At 33.0% G+C, this 20,093-nt stretch overlaps 2 protein-coding genes across 3 annotated transcripts in view; both read left to right on the forward strand.

The window, feature by feature from the left end:
• Positions 1–20,093, forward strand: part of LOC142352268 (cleavage and polyadenylation specificity factor subunit 4-like) — a 441,589-nt gene that overhangs the window by 166,831 nt on the left and 254,665 nt on the right. The window lies entirely within an intron of this gene.
• LOC142351993 (uncharacterized) overlaps positions 1–20,093 on the forward strand; it is a 119,010-nt gene that overhangs the window by 28,085 nt on the left and 70,832 nt on the right. For both annotated transcript variants that reach the window (XM_075404290.1, XM_075404291.1), the window contains exon 5: positions 10,496–10,608. In XM_075404290.1, coding sequence (XP_075260405.1) covers positions 10,496–10,608 — 113 coding nt within the window. The remainder of the gene's footprint in view (positions 1–10,495; positions 10,609–20,093) is intronic.

Raw genomic sequence — 20,093 nt, forward strand, 5'->3', positions numbered from 1 at the left:
GAGATAAGGTCAAATGGGTGTGTGTCACTCTAAATGAAGGTTATTTGAGAGCAGCTAGTAGAGGCAGCAAAAGCTTAATCAAAATATAACCTATCAGCCTTCAATGAAAAGGCGATTTTTTTGGTCTCTTTTTTACAGTTTTTTTAGACTGCAGATCTACGAAGCTATTGCGGTTATTTTCTGGCAGTCTGCCAGCTATGTTTTTAAGATGTTTTCACTTTTTTCAATGGCTTTGATCTTTCAAAACGGGATAAACAGGTAAATCCCAGCGGGCATTAAGTTTCATTAGAGGCCCAAAGTGAGCTGCAGTAGTCCTTCAAGTGCTTAGAGTGGTGCAGCTGCTGAGATGGCCTTAATTAAAAGTTAAAAGGTCATTTTTAGGAGTTTTTGGGCTCAAAATGTTTTAATTTTTCATGTTTTTTGTGATTTTTTTGTTTGTCTTGTCTTATGTTGAAGTGTTTGAAAATTGTTGAAGGCCTTTTGCGAGACAAAATAACTTGTTATGACCATTTTTTGAGCTACATTTTTTAGTACTAAAATTACATGCAAATTGATACTAATTTTTGCAATTTTTTCCTAGTTTTTTTTTTAAGTTTTTGTCAGTTTTTCCAGCTTCAGGGGCCACGAATTGTCCTTTATGGTTTGACAACAGAGCATTGCATGGATTGTGGTAATAATGGATTGGTTTTCAACATTTTAATGTTGCGAAATTTGGCATTTTTTAATATAAAATTTGCAATTTTTTCAAGGTTTCCTAAAGTTTTTGTCAATTTTTGATATTTGTCCATTCTCAAGTGCCAGAAAACCTATTCCACGGTCTGATAAAAGTTTCCCGCATGGTTGTTTGCTTCAATTGATTTGTTATCAACTATTTAGTTTTTCGAATTTTAGAATCTTTTTGATAAAATTTGCAGTTTTTTCAAGTTTTTTTCAAAACATTTTTCTCATATTCAGTTTTTCTTGCCTCAGTAGCCAGCTAACCTCATCCAGGGTTTAATAATATGCTATTAGATAGCTCCTAGGGGGCAATTGAATGGTTTTCAACATTTTAATAGAACGAAATTCTCTTTTTTGAATTTTGGATTTCTAAAAATTATTGCCTATCAATCTTTCAGCCAATGAATTTTTTAATGCTTGAGTTGCGTTAATGGGTAGCGTCTAGAGATACAGAAATGATTCTGAAGATATTAATATCACAATTTGCAGCAAAATTTTATCAACTTTGCCATTGATTTCATTTATATTTTTCGGTCATTTTTTAGTTAATCGATCTTTAAGGGCCAATGAATTTTTTCAGGTCATGCAGATATAAAACTGGACCGATTTCAAAAACAAAAAATGGTCTTGAACATAGTTTTGAAAAATGTTTCCTCAAAGGGATGAAATTATGCTTAAGGGATAAATGCTTCAAGAGTTTTAATAATGAGTATATTTTTGTTTGATTGTTTTAGTTTCTCAATTTTTTGAGATGTTTTTGTTTGTGTTTTGGCTGGCTTTGTTCAATTGATCTACTGGCCAGGTGGAGTACTTTTAAGTTCTTCATTCATTTCTTTGAATTGTATTTCAGGACTTGTCCTGCTACACTTCGTCTAACAGATTTTTAATTCGTCTTACCCTGACTTCTTGGAATTGAATATTCAATGACTTACATCACTAAAAAATTGACTTTTGAACTCACTTATGGAACTTTAAATTTTATGAACATTTACTTGTTAAAGGTTAATATTGTGCATCTAAGTAGTGCCAAACATATATGCCCTAATTCTTGATTATTAGAGTCTTGAGTTTTTGATTTCGAATATTAATTTTGGGATCTTCTCCGTTTGTGCCCCCCAGTACGTTATGCGACCCCCCGTTACAGAGGACGTGCCATTACATAGTAAGTCATTATGAAAAACATATTGCACGTGCATCTGAGGGGTGCAATTAATCTGCTGCGCCCACTAAGCTGAGGGGGCACAAACGGAAAAGATCCTAATTTTGAAAACCCCTATTAGGGCTTTCCCCTTATAGAGCTTGTGTCTCATAAAAATGACTGTCCAAAGCTAACCCAAAACGTTTAATGGTCTATCAAACGACTGGTGGTTGATCTGTCTATCTAATTTCTTTAGTTGTTTCAGTTCATGGAAGGCCCCAAGCGTCTATCGCGGCTATTTTCCGTTAATCTGCCGGCTGTTTAAATTGATGTTGGTCCTACTCAACAACGCTGTGTGATTTACAAAACCGCAGTTCAAATTGGGACAAATAAAAGTTAAATTGCATGCCCCATGCGTTATTGTTCCGACCCCACTTGGTGGGGGGAGGAACTAAATACTCAAGTGTGTTTTTTTTGTTCAGGCAATTTTGGCCGATCGATATATTCATTGTAGAGAAATGTGAGAGGCATCATTAAAAAGCTCATCCGGCGTAGAATTCGAAATTTAAAAGAATTTTTTATTTTAGTTTTTTTTTCGAGGTGTTATCGAGGTTTAAAGTTGCATGTGAACACCGGATATTTGACTCACTTTTCTTCAATTTTACCGTAATTTTAGTTCGAATTAACATTTTTTCTATAAAAATTTTAGATCAAAATTTTATTTCTCGCCACAAAATAAATCAATATTTTGTTCCTAATAGACGAAAGGCGATAAAAAGACTAGTTCTGGTCTCATAGGGAACTTTACTATAAAAAAATTCGAATTTATTTGAGAGCGCTCTTGGAAAATTTTGCATATTTTTGTTTTTTCAAGTTAACTAGAGACCAGCCACTTTTCAGATCGATGTTCCGTTAATGACAACCCTCATTCACAATCAAACGAAGCCCAATGAACAAAAAATTCGATTCCGAGGAATTGCTCTGGTTTTCTTTGGATTCGTATTTCAGTTTTCGTAATTTTTAATGAAATTTGATTTTCTTTGAGGTTTTACTAAATATTTGCAATCCTATGGCATAGAACTTGTTGACTAAGAGAGCAATTGGCTTCGTAATGAGCATTAATTGAACCTATCTGGTGCTTTGAGGGGACAGTTAATGGCTGTTAAGACTTTGAAGATAAATTTTCAAAACTTTTCTTTAGTATTAACCAATCATTAACTTACTTTTGTGAACTGTAAGGCAGTCTCGGTAATGACAGGACCCCCTTCCTACCTACTGCAATCAATTTAATTTTATTAGCGGTTTTGTCTTCTAACTATTGGTTATATGACTTCAATGCCACAAGATTTCTTTTTTTTAAAAGTTTTTGGACATTTCGTATTATTGGTTTCGTTTGAAATCTTATCACGTTATCCTAATATTGATGGCTTCCATTGTTTCAAGGCAGACGTTCAATGGATCATAGTTAAAGTATTCAGAGATAAAACTTGTTGTTTAAATGACTTCAACACTTTCTTCTCGCACTTTTTTACAGAACTTTTGGTTTTTGCCTGTGTTTGTTGTTGTTTTCATAGTCATAAGACTTATTGTGATATCTGATTGATTACCTATGCATGAGAAACATCCCTGTCCTCGCATCGAGACATAATTGAGGGTATTTATTGATTTCCGTTGAAAGCTATTGAGTTTTATGGCTGTTAAGACTTTAAGAAAAAAATTTTAATTTTTTTAACATAAATCAATCATAAGCTTATTTTGGCGAACTTTAAGTCAATCTCAGTAATGACAGAACCATTTGCTTTTTTGTTCTAAATTAACAAAAATTTATCTTGTTGGCGTATTTATCTTCTAACTATTAGTTATACGATTTCAATGCCACAAGATTTCAGATTTTTTTTTAATTTTTGGATATTTCGTATTGTCAGTTCCTTTTGAAATTATATTCTGTTCTCCGAATATTAATGGCTCCCTTTGGCTTAGTGAAGAATTTCAATGGATCATAGATAAAGTTTTCAGAGTAAAAATTATGGTTCAAATGGCTTCACTACTTCCTTCTCGCACTTTTCTACAGAATTTTTGGTTTTTGACTGTATTTGTTTTTTTTCATAGTCATAAGACTTATTGTGCTGTCTTATTAATTACCTATGCATGCAAAACATTATTTTACTCACATCTTGACATAACTGATCGTATTTATTGATTTCAGTTGAAAGCTATTGAAATTAATGTCTGTTAAGTCTTTCAAAATTTATTTTTGTTTTAATTATTTTGAACATTATCAATGTTAAATTTATTTTCGTGAACTGTAAGTCAGTCCTAGTTAAGACAGAACTCCTTTTTTTCCACTTCAACAAAAATTTAAGTAGTTAGCGGTTTTATCTTCTAGCTATTGGTATTTTGCCTTCGATGAACGAGTTTTCGTAATTTTTTTGGATTGTTTTTTCGTAATTTTGGTTCCTTTTGAAACCTTATTACTTTATCCTAATACTGACAGTTCCCATCGGCTTAGAGAAGACGTTCAATGAATCGTAGAAAAAGTTTTCAGAGAAAAGCTTATGGTTTAATTGGCTTCTACACTTTCTCCCACTTTTATAAAGAATTTTTGGATTTTGCCTGTATTTGTTGTTGTTTTCATAGTCAATGGCGTGTTGTAATGTTTTATTGATAACATTTGGCTGACAAACAACTTAATCGTTTTATCAACTTTCTGTTGGAATAATTTAGCGTACTTAATGGCTTCCGTTGAATTCTATTGAATTTCATGACGTTGATACTACGGGTTTTCTCAAAAATTTTGTGATTTTGATGTAATTTTCATTGCCATACGATCTAATTTGAGGAGTTATCGATAACCTATGAATGAACGATATCATTTTTCTCCCATCAAGGCAGAACTTAGCGTGTTTATTTACTTGCGTTGAAAGCCATTGAATATAATGGCTTTGATACTAGGGGTTTTCTCAAAAACTTCGTGGTTTTAATATATTTGTTTATATTTGCTGTTTTTCATGTCATTTTGTAACAATAAAAACAATCCCATTGCTGTTAATAAATTAACTGAAAATAAAAAAGTTTTCACAGAAAAGTTCATTCACTAATGGCTTCCACACTTATCTCATTTATTGTTTTGAATTTGCTGTTTTTGCCTTTTTTATTCTTTAGGTAGCCGTAAAATGCGGACCGGTCTCATAAAATTGTAATTGACGATTAAATGAATGATGTTACCCGGAGCAATCAGTTTATAGCGAAAAGTTTATGATATACATTTTCAAAAATTTTTTTAAACTTTTCAGTTTTTGTTGTTCTTTTCGGCAACTTCTGAATTATTCTCGTCATTGAGAGGTCCCATCCAATTCCTTGAATCTCAAAAATCAAAATTTTTTTCATTATGTCTTAACTGATGTTTTGATTGGTGGACAACATGCGTTTTCATAAAAGTTTTGTGAGTGGTGTATTTGTGTTTCTTTTTCTCTTCTTTTAGCACATTCAGGCAACAACTGATCACAATGATTTTAAAATGTGGCACAAGTTAACTTATTTATTCCTTCAGTATAATATTAGATGAATTAATGGAAATGAAAACTGAAATAAAAATAAATTGTTCAGATAACATCAAATGATTTCAATGGCTTCAATATGTTTTTTTTTGCAAATTGTTCGTAATTCTTTGAGGTTTTCTGGTCTTTAGTCCGTTCCTATGGCATAGTCTAACCGAAGACAGGTCCCATTGGTTTCATAATGACTTTTGAGTAAATTTATGGAGAATTATTAATAGCCGCCCTCATCTTCTCAGCCGGCTATTATAGCGATCCTATTTTTTTTTTACTTCGTCGAATAAAAAACGTTTCGCTTTACCTCATTTTGCCGCTTTTTCAACATTTTGCGTGAAATCTTTTTGACTTCTCTAGGCTAGTTTTTCTCTTTTTTCATTCTGCTAAAAGTGATTTTGAACATCAGTTGCTCAGCAAAGCAATTCAAAATGAACAGAGTCAGTATAAAAATTGAAGTCAAGAAATAGAAACGGGATAAACCCATAAAGCCCAATTTTAGATGCCCGCTATTTGAACGTCGTTCCTATAAGTATTAGTTACCTCTCTCTAATGCTTATTGGTATTGATAGTGGCCCCTGTAGCCTCTCTCTAAGAAACAGAAGTATGTTCAACTACGAAATGCCATCAAAATAAATCGGACTTATAAAATAATTTTGTACAAAAATCTTTTTTTTTCAATATCTATTCTTTCAATCCCAATCATGCTTTTTGGAATCAACGGCGGCTATTTTCCGGCAATCTGCCGGGTATGTTTTTTAGACTTTTGAAATTGTTGGTTATAAAAAATGTTGAATAATTTTTGATTTGAACCTCACTATTTCTTCTCTTTGTCGACTTGTTACCTAGTCTCATTGAAGATAGCATCCATCTGCTGTGTAGTTAGGAAAAACTAAATTTGTGTAGTTATGTTTTTATCTGATTGCTTTTTGACGTTGTTATTAGTTGCTTTTAATTTTAGATATTGGCTTTCTGCCGTGAAATTTTTGTTTTTGCTTATTTTGTTTTCTGTTGTTTTTTCCCGTAGTCTTTTTAATGGCAGATCTCGTGAGCTCTGTAATGACGCATGCCATTATGTAATTCGATTAGTAGTTTAGGTGTGAAACGATTTTTTAAAACTCAAACATCCATTTTTGGCTATCTCTTTTGTTGACTATTTAGTCAAAAATGTAGGTCAGCTCGGGCCTGAACTTCATTTGCGAACGCACATTAACGAGCCTCCTTGTCTTTATTTATCTCTCTGCGCCCTCTTGTCTTCTTGGAAAGCATTTCAGTTCAAAGTAAACAACGGCCTTTGTAAATGGTTTCAACTTTTGGAATTTCAATCATTAAAAGCACTAACAGTATGCGAATGTTATTTGTAAACCCTAAATTTTTACTAAACTTGCTGCTATTTTTTTTTACTATTTTAGCACTTGAAATTTTCATTTAATTTTAAATAATCTCCTGAGATACACAGTACTCAAAACGAAATGTTCCTATCTCGACGATTTGTTGTAGTTGTTTTCAAATTATGCTCAAATTACTGCAGCTAAATTTATTAAACAGAAAAACAGTTGATTATTTGCTGTGGAACAAAGTTTGAAGTAATTAGCGGGTCTCTTTAATGCAAATTTTTGCTTGACTTTTTTGGCCCTTTTCTTCCGGTTTTTTTCTCGAGTGACTTTTTAACGCTTGACTTCTTAATTTTTGCGTGATCTCTTATTCCGAAAATAAGTCTATGGATAAAACAAAAGCGACTGCAAAATAGGATATTACAAATGGTTGATACCCGAGTGGATAATGCTTTGGAAAAGCACTGCGGAGGTCGGGGGTGCGAATCCCTCTGTAGCAGGCTTCAACAAAATGTTTTTTTTGCACCCATAAAAAATTGGTCAGACCCTGAATTAAATCGCGCCGCCTGTTGCTCGAGAGGAATCTGTCCGACGTTAGTTTGTTTATGTTTATTGTCTGCTAATGGGTAAATTGTCTATCGCAGAACAGTTTTAGTTTTTAGCTATTTAAACGCTTGCGTAAAAAGTTAGTTGAAATTATATCAGTCCTGTCTTCTAGTGCAATTGTTTGCACTACTGATTTTGTGTCTGGCTGACAATTTTTTGTGACTTTTTGTTTACAGAAACAGCATAAGCTGGTAAAGCCCGAGGCCACTGAGTTGCTCAGCATTTCTCTAAGGGCCTTTATACTCTCTAAATTTATCTGCTGAAAAGACTTAAAGTTTGTGTGAAGGGCAGTTTCCGGTGTTTAAGGCCTCGTTTATTTTGAGGCGGTTTTTATCAACTCAAAAGTGTCAATTAGTCATAGGAACCATCTTAAGGCGTTTCTTAGTTTTATGTTGTGAAAAGCAAACCCATATACAATATCATACATCAATAGTTCCTGGTAATTTTTTTTGTCGTAAAAAATGTTCTGTCCAAATTTGCTAATTTTCGAAGCTAGAAGGACCAATTATTCTGCTATGTCGTAATAAGATATCATAAGTAGATAAGAAACAAGAAAATTGCTGTCAGAGTCCCTCGAGTTTTCCAATGTTTTTGTAATTTCGTGACGAGCCGTTCATTGCGTTGTCCTTTTCTTCGTATGTTGACTAGCTGCAAGGTTTAACCTAAGATACACGCTTTCCTCTTACGTTTTTGAACACGCAACTAAACTGCGCTGCGTTTTGAAGCATTTCTAGATGTTTCAGCATTCTTCAGTGTCCATTGAGTTACCTGGCTGTGACAAGAGTGCATTTTCGAATTACTTACATTTAATAATAGCCGCTGTCAGCTTCTCGAAAGCTATTATTTAGGCGCTCTCCTCTTTTTATTCGATTTTCCTTTTGATTACGTTTTCTGTTTTACACAAGTCACGATTGTCAGGCTTGACTCGTGACTTACCTCCCTCACTGTTTCAACTGATTGGATTTTATATTTTGCACGCATTTAGTTACGCCGCGTAGAAGATCAAAAATCAGAAGAAACGGGATAAAGCCCGGTCATTAAGTCATAGAGCTTTACGTTATCAAAGTTCATTAGAGTGATAGTTTTGTTTTATTTTGCAATTTTTTGCTTTGAGCTTTCCCGTTTTCTTTTGGATTTTTAAACCTAGATGGGCCAATGAATTTTCTTATAAGCTTTAATATTGGTCTTGAACGAAGTTCATAGCAATTATTGTAAACGTGTGTGTCTTTTTTTATGCAAAATTCTTTCTCAATCACAATTTCAAGCAGCTTAATTGGCGGCAATTTAATACTAAAAGTCAAATGAAAAGTGCGCCGAAACTGGTGCCATTTTTTGCTTTAAATCTTAATAGTGGTATATGTTAACCTCTAATGTGGTTGTTTGAAGCCCACCATTGAACTTCTTAGTCGCATTTAGGCTCCCCCTCCCTCCTCCCCCCTGACTGAAGCAGGCTGCAATTGATTAGAGCTCCCACTAGTCGTTCGAGAGCAGTTCTTCCGACGTTTAGTCAGTTATGTTTGTTTAGTAAGATATAAGCAATGCTAAGAAAGAGGGTTTAAACAACTCAAAGAAATATCTTGTTTTATTTTAGTGCAAAGGGTCAATGAATTTTGTTTTCTTGTTTTAAACTTGGTTGTTTCATAGTAAGAAAAGACTCAATTTTCCTTTTGGAGACTGTGACTTTTTATAGAATTTAGTTAAATTTTTGACAGATTTTGGTTTGCCCTTGCTTGACTTTTTTCAGCCAAGCAAAATTTCTGTTAGTTTCCAATTTGTGTTTTTAATTGCTCTGGAACGAAGTGTGAAGCAATTGATTTAAACTTATGTGTCTTTTTGCGCAAAGTTTTTAGGTGACACTTTTGGTCTATAACATTCTTTCGATTTCAATTCTTAAGTGACTCTTTAACAGTAGACTTTTTGTTTTTTTTGCAGTGATTTCAATTGCGACCATTCAAAAATTAAATCTGTTGCTAAAATATAACCGATTGTGAGAAAAGACCGTACATATTCCGTGTAGTTTAGTGGTTACGCGCGGTCGCGGGTTCGAAGCACTCTCTAATCAGAAATTCTTGCATCATAAAAGTTTCTCTTGCCTATGCTCGCCTTCTAAATTGTTTGCCTCGCCAGTCGTTAGAGGGCAATTCGTCCGACGTTAGTCGGTTTATGTTTTAATTGGTTGTCTTCCCCTTTTTAGACCATTTGTTCACCCGCCAAGAAGCCAAGTTAATTTCTATATGGGTTTTTAGATTGTGCGATAATTTTGGGATCATATTTGACGTACTCACAACTAAATTTAGAATGTGAACTTAAAATGAAATTCAATAGAGGTCACCCAAGGGTTATAAATATAATGGTATTTCACTTTTATGATAGTGATTGAAGTTTGATTTTAAATAAAGTAAGGATAATTCGAGGGCAGATTTCCGTTTGAATCGCATTTTATGTATCTGATCTTGGTGGTGAGTGATTCCCACCAGAGAGGGTCTTGTTTTTAACTAGAGGGTCTCATCAGTCAATTTTAGACTATTGTCTGGCAATCCGCCGGCTATGTTAATTGTTTATGAAAGGTGTAATGACTAATCCAACCTCGCATGAGGCTATAAAAACCATTATCAATAGAAATAACACATTAGTTCATTAACATAGTAAAAAAGTTTCAAAATATGACAAGAATTTTTGGAGCATAGTAAAAAGTTTCAAAATATGACAACAAGAATTTTTGGAGCATAGTAAAAAGTTTCAAAATATGACAACAAGAATTTTTGGAGCATAGTAAAAAGTTTCAAAATGTGACAACAAGAATTTTTGGAGCATAGTAAAAAGTTTCGAAATATGACAACAAGAATTTTTGGAGCATAGTAAAAAGTTTCAAAATATGACAACAAGAATTTTTGGAGCATAGTAAAAAGTTTCAAAATATGACAACAAGAATTTTTGGAGCATAGTAAAAAGTTTCAAAATATGACAACAAGAATTTTTGGAGCATAGTAAAAAGTTTCAAAATGTGACAACAAGAATTTTTGGAGCATAGTAAAAAGTTTCGAAATATGACAACAAGAATTTTTGGAGCATAGTAAAAAGTTTCGAAATATGACAACAAGATGGGTGGTGATACTGATCTGAGCGTGACAGTTGAACAACTATTTTTTCAGACTGACAGAAGGGCATTCTGCTTCTCGGCCAAAGTGTGTCTAGAGGGTAACTACTTGGACTCACGGGGCAGCTCCAGCGCACAACTATTTGTATACGTCACACTCAACAGAAAGTTAGTCGTCACCCCCTCCCTTCCCCTCCACCCCCGCCACCCGTAACCCCACCTGCTCCCCCCTTGGTTTCAAAAGATGCTGCATAATTTTTCCAGTTCATTTTGATTCAATGATGCAAACGTAATTGCACTGCAGATGAGCAACATTTCTTCGTTATTCCATTCCAGCTCTCGTTTTGGTAATTTCAACTTTTTGAGACTCCTAAAATCAAATTAGTGGATTAGTGAATTATATTTTTAACTCTTCGAATAGTTCTGTAATGCCCGTAAACAACAGTACAGTAAAATTAAAGGTTTCTCGAGAAAAAGAGTACAGTTCTGATTGCCTCTAACATTTTAGCTGTTGGTGCTCAAGGAAAAACTCACTGTTTTAGTACAGTTCATGATAATGACTTACGCGTGTATTTATCGATCAATTTCAATTTTATCGAATTCAATTTTTACACTATCATAATCGTGAGTCACGGAGTAGCGACTTTTTACGCCTCAGAATTACGCGATGTGCTATTATGTTTATTTTTATAAATAGGCACGGTCAATTTTTCTTCACAGCATTTATTGAATGGCCTGCCGAGTTTCTGTCATTTTGTAAGTGATTTGTTTCGAGTAACATGAATTCAATTATGGTCATTTTAGTTCTCTATATGAAGCTCTAATTTTTCATGTACTTTCTAAGTCATTCGGCTAGTTAAGTTGTAAAGCTTATTTAATAAACAGCTATGTAGTTCTGAAGATTTTCAACTTTTCGATTAGGAGGGTGTTGAGCACTTAAGCAAGTTGCTGCAATGTTCGACCGTTAATTCATTTTTTTTTCAAATTTAAAGTCAAATTAAATGAACTTTCAAATGAGTTAATTTACCGTTAACGCACATTTTTGTTAATTTCTGTGTTGATTGAAATATTAGATTAGATTTGTCAACCGACTCTTACCTATTTGGTCAACAAATGTTTTGAAAACAGCGTTTTCCCGAACTGCTTAAAGAAAGCCGTAATTATTCCACTGCATAAAAAAAGGAGATCCTAAAGTTGCTGAAAATTACAGACCAATCAGTTTGCTGCCAGCAATAGGAAAACTGATTGAGAAATTGGTTCAGAAAAGAATGCTAAACTTTTTGGAAAATTTCAAACTTCTAAACAATTTGGGTTTAGGCCAAAAAAGTGCACTGTTGAAGCCTTGGTATCTTTTATTGAGAGCGTCAGGCAAGATTGGGAGGATGGTATTAAAGAAACTAAAAATGTGTTCATCGATCTCAAAAAAGCATTTGATAGTTAAACATAGTTTTCTTTTGGACAAACTAAACAACTTGGGATTGAGGAGTCACATGCAAAGTTTTTTGAAATCTTATCTGAGCAAAAGGCAGCAATGTGTAAAATCAGGAAATGTATACTCCAATTTTGTAGAAGTCGATTATGGGGTACCACAAGGGTCAGTACTTGGACCTGTTCTTTTTGTGTATATAAACGACATAGATGATTACTGTAGTCAGAACTGTTTGACCTTATACGCTGACGATGCTGTTGTTAAACAAAAAGGGGAATCAACAACTAAAGTTTTCAGCCAATCTTTGAACCTGGTTAGTGATTACCTGATAAAAAACAAACTGACTATGAACTACAAAAAACTCGTTTTATGAACATGAAAGCCAGACGGAAAAGTTCATAGCAACAAATAAAGATGAAAGAAATAAACATAACACACAGAGAATCACTGAAATACTTAGGTATAGAATTGGATGACAATCTGATTTTCGGCGATCAATATTAAAAACCTTTGCTCAAAATTGAACAAATTCTCAGGACTTTTTACAGGCTCAGATCGATTTTAACAAACAACTGTTATTAACATACAAAGTTTATGTTCAGCCTGTTGTGAGCTATGGCGTACTAGTCTACGGAACAAGTAACAAAACATTAATTTTGCCACTTGAGTCGAAAATAAAACAAATTACACGAAATTCTTTTAATAAACCTAAATGAACCTCCACTTACCTGGAACGCGAATCAAATCGCATTTATTCGATTAGACTCATGCGCCTTTTTGAACTGTTGAAAAAATTAGCTGAAATTTTGAGAGCAGAATGCCATATTGATTATCTCAAAAACGTAATTAATAGAAAAGAAATCGAAACATTGCAAGCAAAAAGAATGCAATCAAAGCAACTTAAAACTGCAAACAAGAGCAGCGGCCTAAGTCCTAAAACATTAGAAGTAAGAATACGAAAATTGCTTAACTTAATTTTAAAATTTTATCCTAATTTTGTTTTAGAAGTGCAACATCTGAGTGCAAGAGAACTTAAGCAATTCTTATCTAGTTTCAGGGACAATTTTTTCGTAGACAACTTAGAACTTTTTGCTTTGTTTTGTTAACAAAACTCCATAGATCTCATAAAATTCAGAATAAGGTTTTGAGGTTTCCCCCTATTTTCTCTTAACATGATACGCCACGCATTCACACCTTGATCATAGTAATGGTACTGGTCATCGCTAGACTAGGACCTTTTGGACCTATTGATGGCCTGTCGGGTAGATTTGTTATTTGGGTACATAATTTATACCATATGTGTTGCAAACAAGGGTACATCCTACTCGAGAACAAGTTATTATTATTATTATTATTATTATTATTATTATTATTATTATTATTATTATTATTATTATTATTATTATTATTATTATTATTATTATTATTATTATTTGTGTGAAGGGGAGTTTTTTATTTAAGGTTTTCTAATTCTTGGGGTACGGAGACATGAGTAAATCTTTTACAAGGGAGTTTTAAATTTCCATTTAATTTTTACTCCGACGGTGTAATAAAGCTATATTAAATTGAATTAAATGGTTGTTTTTTAAAGCGTCCTGTTGAACGCGTGTTCTTGAAACCTTGAATTTTCAACCTTCTTATAATAGAATTTGATATCCTAGTGAAACTACATGCAGACAACCTTATACATTCTGCTAAAATAATAGTAGCAGCAAAAATCAAGAAACTTGCAGATAAAGCATTTTTTCTGTTTCCAATTCCACAGCCTGATTATTCACTCAAAAAGTAATATCCTTCGCTAACTGAATTCAGTTCAAAGTATTTTACCTTTTATAAATGAAGGGTTCAAGGTCACATCAGGGCAAATGAACTCTCGTTGGTAGATATGAAAATATTTTCAACAACTGTAGAAATTTTTATAGTAAATATAGATTTCCAGTGCTCAACTTCATTCTGAATTTTTAAAGCGATTTATGAGTTCACAAATTTTGATGTTGACATAATTTCTTTTGTCAAAATTTTTCATCGAATTTTCGAAAGATATCATTTTTAAACTAAATTTACAATTGGTTTTGTTCATTATTTTTATGTCGTTATTATTTTTAGTTATTTAAATTTTATTTATGTCGGATTTATTCTAATTTAATTATCGCTTAAACGATTGCGCTTTTCTGGTCGGACAATGGACATGGCTTGGTGGCTGCACTGATTATTTAAGAGTTCTCAAACTTTGTTAATTAATTAATGGTCTTTTTGTTAACTGTTCTGATTGTAGAATGGTTCATGGTTTTCTTTGAACACTTTTCGAGTGACTTCTTTCTGCCCTTGACTTTCTGTGTATTGTGTGATCTAAATTTCGCTCTTATTCAGCATTTCAATTGGCGGCAGTTTATTACGATTATTCAAATTGAAAATTCGCCAAAATTTGTGTCATTTTTTTATGAAAGCTTTATATAATAACATTTAATGACGTCATTTGCAGTCCCTTAGTAAACTTATTAGTCACCTTTCTCCTATTGAAAAAGGCTGCAACGGATTAAAGCTCCCAATAGTAGTTCGAGGGCAATTCCGACGATAGTTTTGCTTACCATTTTTGCCAATTAAGATTTGGCATTCAATGTTTTTTGCATTCGTTCTAACAATTATGATAAACTCATATACCGTTTCCTGGAGCCCCTAATAGTTCTCAGTTTCAGCAGGCTGTTCTAAATTTATTTCGTTGTTTGTGGAAAAATTAATCTTATTTGAATATGTATACAGAATCCTTTCTATTTTTGCATTTTTTGATTTTATCATTTCTTTGTACTCGTTGTCTGCTATCTGTGTCTCAAGACCTTTTTTTGATGTGACTACTAACTAGTGACTACAATCTTTTCTTGTGACTACTAACAAGTTGACCCGCATACTCAAACTGTCAAAGTCAGTGTTTAAGAAATCTATTTCCGCTGCTATTGAATTTGGTGTACCTTCAATGCAGCTATAGAATTCTGCATAACTATCAGTTTTGATTAAAGCAAACTTTTTCATCGTTGGAAATATGTCTATTTTCTAATAAATTTGTTTTCTTTTTGCAATTGTTGGAATCCATCAACGGGCCGCTAATGTTTTTTATACCTTTTACACAATTTATGGTCATAAAATGTTTGTGCATGTTTGATTTTTGTCTTTTTTTGTTTCTGATGTGTTATTATTACTGTGATATTTTTGACAGGTCTCATTGGCTGCTCATGAAGAATAAATGGTTGGAGCTCACGACTAGTGGTTTTTATGACATTTACACTATTTGTTGTAATGAATTTTTGAGTTTTGGGAGTGCATGATGTACCTATTGTTGTCTTATAGTATAATTATAGTCTCATTAGGGACAGATCTAATAGGTTGCTAATGATGATTATTTTAGTCTATTGATTTGTTTCATTTCAAAGCTAATATCTATGTCTTTGACACTGATTGCGAGTTTTTATTGTTCAATTTTTTATCTTCACTCTAAGTCTCATTAATAACATGTCTTATCTGTTGCTAAGGTTGCTTAGATTAATCGAATCAACCGTTTTGCTTAACAGCTATTTCTCTCTTGAACTTATACGCTTTTCGTTAACAGTTTTTTTTAATGATTCGAGTTTTTGTTGGTAATTATTTCTGTTTTATCATTTAATCTTATTAATGACATGTATCATCGGTTACTAATGAGGACTTAGTTAAACGAATTAATAATTTAAATTTGTAGCTGTTGCTTTCTGTGATTTTATAACTTAATTTTAAAAAAAAATTATTAGTGAGTTTTTGATCGTTTGCGAAAATTGGTTATTTTTGCCTGATCATTTAGTGTCATTAATTTTGGGTTCCTTGGATTGCTAAGGAGGAGTTAGTGAATCTAATTAGTCGCTAAGGCTCCTAGTTTTTATTATTTTCAAACTTCAAAAATTTTGATTTTTAGTGTTGCAATGTTTTTCTTGAGACGTTCTCTTTCTCTCAAAATTAACAGGTCGTATTGGCCCTCTGTCATATGTTTGTGTTGCTGGAATAAACGTGACTGTCAGGATGATTTCGTTAATAAATTCGATTTTTAGATTGTAATTCAGGACTTGTCCTACTATGTATTTTTACTTGTTTGAATAAATTTTATTCGCTTTACCTTAGTTTAAAAACCTGTTTATCATTCTTCGTGTTGAATTTTTTTTTCACTTCTCTTCTCTAGTTTAATTCTTCTCTCATTCTGCTCAAAGTGCCTTTAAACAGCAGTTGCTCTGTAGAGCCATCGAAAATGAACATAGTCAATACCGAATAACTGAATCAAAAATAGAAACATGATAGAACCATAAAGCCCAATTTTGATGCCCCCTGCTTGAACATTGTGTTTGTCTTAGTTACCATCTCTATTGTTTTTTGGTATTGATACAGTTCCCTGTATCGTCTCATTAAGTAACAGGAGTTTGTCTAACAACAAAATGAAATCAAAACTTTCCGCTTTAAAAAATTGTTGTTTCATCCCAACCGGGGTTATGGGAATCAGTTGCGGCTGTTTTACGGTAATCTACCGGGTATATTTGATTTTTCAGCTCTTTTGTAGCAAGTGTTTGCTAAATATACCTCATTCTCAGCTACTTCCATTTTTTACTATATATTTACACCTCTAAATGGACATTTCTGCTGAAATATAAAAATAGTCTTTTTCGGAAGAAAGTTTATTATTTTCTTAAGAAAATTTCGAGATACAAATTTCCTGAAATTGAGAAATGAAAATTTGTTGGAGGAGACTGAACGACTGAAAGCTTGAAAATAGTAATTATGTTAGATTATTTTGTGGACAAAAATGAAAATAAGAGTTTTTTAGTTCGCTCTTGTTTTCTGATTCTTTATTCCAAATAATACGCAATTTTGGCTAAATGTGCGAAGATTTTTAATTGCTTTTGAACGAAGTTCATAGCAATTATTGTAAACGTGTGTCTTCTTATGCAAAATTTTCGCCTGACAATTTTGACTTTTCGAGTGACTTTTACGCCTTTGACTTTTTGCGTTTCGCAAGACCTAAAATTCTCTCTCAATAACAATTTCAAGCAGTTGAACTCAATTGGCGGCAATTTAAAACTTAAAGTCAAATGAAAAGTGCGCCGAAACTGAAGCCCACTTTTGAACTTCGGAGTCCCATTTAGCCCCCCCCCTCCCTCCCTCCCCCCCCCCCCCGACTGAAGCAGGCTGCAATTGATTAGAGCTCCCACTAGTAGTTCGAGATCAATTTCCAAATCAAGTTTCCAAATCGGTATGATGGACTATTAGTCACTCGTAGGTCTGTCTTGTGAGTTTTTCAGATGTTTTGCTTTCCGATTGCAACTTTCATTATTTTCTGCTATGAATTTTATTTAAAACATAGTTGGCTAAATTTAACGGTTCTATGCGGATTTTTTTGTGGATATTTATAATACGTACTGGCTGTTTACATTTAGTTAAAAGAAAAAAGGTTGCTATCATGTGTAGTGTATTTGTGGAAGCTACCAAAGGAAAATTAAGTTGCTATTTTTCGGAAGTCATTTTGTCTGGAAAAGTGAAAAAATATTTCCTCACAATCTGTTCTGTGCACAAGTGAAAATTTAAGTTATATTTGTTGTCTTGGTAAATATTGTTGGGGAATTCCAAATTGAATTCACGTGTTTTGCCTCTTTTATGAATTGATCAGTTCTTGAACACATGTTGCGTTTTCACTAGTCGCTTCCCAATATTCGAGCGAATTTTAATTTTAAAAATAAATGTAATTATGTTCCTCAATCGCTTTCTTTATTTGCGTAAACGAGTAATTTTTCACTTAATTTGGTTTTGCGTTTATTGAAAGTATGCCGAATGAAATGTTCGTACTTGGGATTCAAAAACTGCGTCCAATTTTTAAATGTGAGTATTCTTTCTTGTGAAAGTTAAGGAGAGTAGTTAAAAACTGGTGGTGATTGTATTTCAGGCAGCTTTTTGCTTTAAATTTTTGTTTTTTTTTTAAAGATTATTTTCAAAGTTTCATTTTAAACTTGTATAATTTTGTATGTATATTTTAGCGACTATCATTGTTATGATTAAATGACAAAATACCCTATTAATTCCCTCCCTTCAATAATCCAATTACAAGTTAGCAGTCGGTTTATTCGTTCTGAGAATTTTAACAATAGTATAAAATATTGGGTATTTTTGCAGTGGGTATTTTGTGCTGGCGCCTATTTCGATACCACATTAGCCAATGATTTCAATTGCCCTATTGTCAGTTTTGGTTTGTTTATATTCGTGTAATTTGGGAGGATATTGATCGTAAGTTATTCGAGGGAGGAGGAATTTTAATGTTTTATTCACCATGTGCCTCGAATAACGTGAACTAAATTTTTACGCCTGCCTTCTAAACAAAAAGTAAAAACGATTTTTCATGATGTAAGAAGACCAGCACTACTAATACATTTTTTCATTACCCTCGAACGCACTTTGATCCAATTATTGTTACGTGTGTGTCTTTTTATGCCAAAATTCTTGTTTGACCGTTTTCTTCTAGAATATTCTTTTTCGATTTCACTTCTTGTTTGTTTTGATCTCTTAGATGTCAACACTTATGATTACTTATAAGTCAATGGGTATACAAGTAAAAGATATTTACCGTTTTTTCACATTCGGAAACTTTCATTTTTCAAACTATTTTTGTCAACCAATTATCAAATTAAATCCAACCACGATGTTTTATAGTGAATTTGATCTGGTTTGCTAAGGTAATTTTTATTTCGCCTGGTTTGATGGACAAGATCTGATAGATGGCACAGGATCTGGTATATCTTCGGAGAACCTCGTTAAGTCCATTGGCCATGTAAGTTTAACTAAGTTTCAAAGAGTTTAACTAAGTTTCTATTAGGCGCTCTTGTTTATGGTTCTCGACAAATTTAATTATACTCAAATTAGTGTTGATGAACGAGCAAAGCTAGTTTGGCTAGCTCGAATTTGAAGCTGTCTGAAACTGGATTCGTTCAGGCTTTTGGGGACAATTAAAAGCCTAAAATTGCTAGCTTCACCCTATACACTTTTGAGCTAAATGAATTATTTGGGACTTCTGTTGCCATTGTTTTTGCATCAATGCTATTTGCTGTTTGGGTTCCGAAAAGTCTGCTCCCTGTTTGACATTTCTTTTGAAATCACGAAATTATTCATGTTTTTGATGTCGCTGTTCGAACTTGACTTAAAGAAAGGGGGAACAAAAAATTATTGACTTTTTGTCAGAACTGTTAATTTTTGTACTCCATTTCATTAAAAATTAAGAATTACAAACTGCACAGTCGGTTCACTTGTTGAAATATTGAATTATGCATGTATCCATTTTTAATGGTCGCCGTCTGCTAATCAGTTTCTGATTTCAATAGAAATGTCAAATAAGGATTAGACTTTTTGAAATCCCAACAAAGTGGGATAATGTTGTTCCAACTGCTCTTATTTTGGCGCTCTTTTGTTCCTTTTTAGTCGTTTTACCTTTCGGTTACGTTTTCATTTTTGTACAACACACGATTTTTACGATGAACTTCTGAATTACCTCGCGCAATATTGCAGATATGGCGAATCTTAAAAGAGAACATTGAAAAAATAAATATGACAAACCCATAAGTTCGGCCACTGAATTAAGTTTCAATTGATTATCAAAGTTCGTTATAGCAAAATCTTATTGGTTTTAGTTTTTAAGTCCAATAGCCCTCAATTGAGAAGCTCAACTGAGCAGAATCAATCATATAACTAAACTGAACACATTCGAACACTTTTTGATCTTTGTATCTTTTCTTCTCTTCTTTTTCGTTTTCAATCCCTTTTGTCAATGAGATTCAATTGCAGCTGTTTTCCGGCAATCTGCTGGAAATGTTGAATGTAGATTTCCGAAAGTTTTTTTGTGCTCACCTTAGATTTTTTAATGGTTTTAATTTTAACAATTTTGTTTCTGATACTGAAGTTAAAAATATTGGACTAAAACAAAGCACATGAAATGTGGTTCCATTTTTCCTAAGTTACGGCTTGCTTTTTAAATATCTCAGACTTTTTTTGGCAAGTCTTGTGCTTTTTAAATTGAGTTAAGATGATCATAAATTGGGGAAAAATTATAGGTCAATTTAAGAACCAAGGAAAACAACCCTTTAGATGGAGTTCAAATATATAACAAGTTTTTATCTTGCTCTCAAGAATTATTTACTCTCTTTTTCTTTTGTGGCTTTTGTATTCTCGTCTAATT

Source organism: Convolutriloba macropyga, chromosome 13 (genome assembly GCF_964194025.1).
Source record: "Convolutriloba macropyga chromosome 13, txConMacr16.3, whole genome shotgun sequence".
Lineage (NCBI taxonomy): Eukaryota > Metazoa > Xenacoelomorpha > Acoela > Convolutidae > Convolutriloba > Convolutriloba macropyga.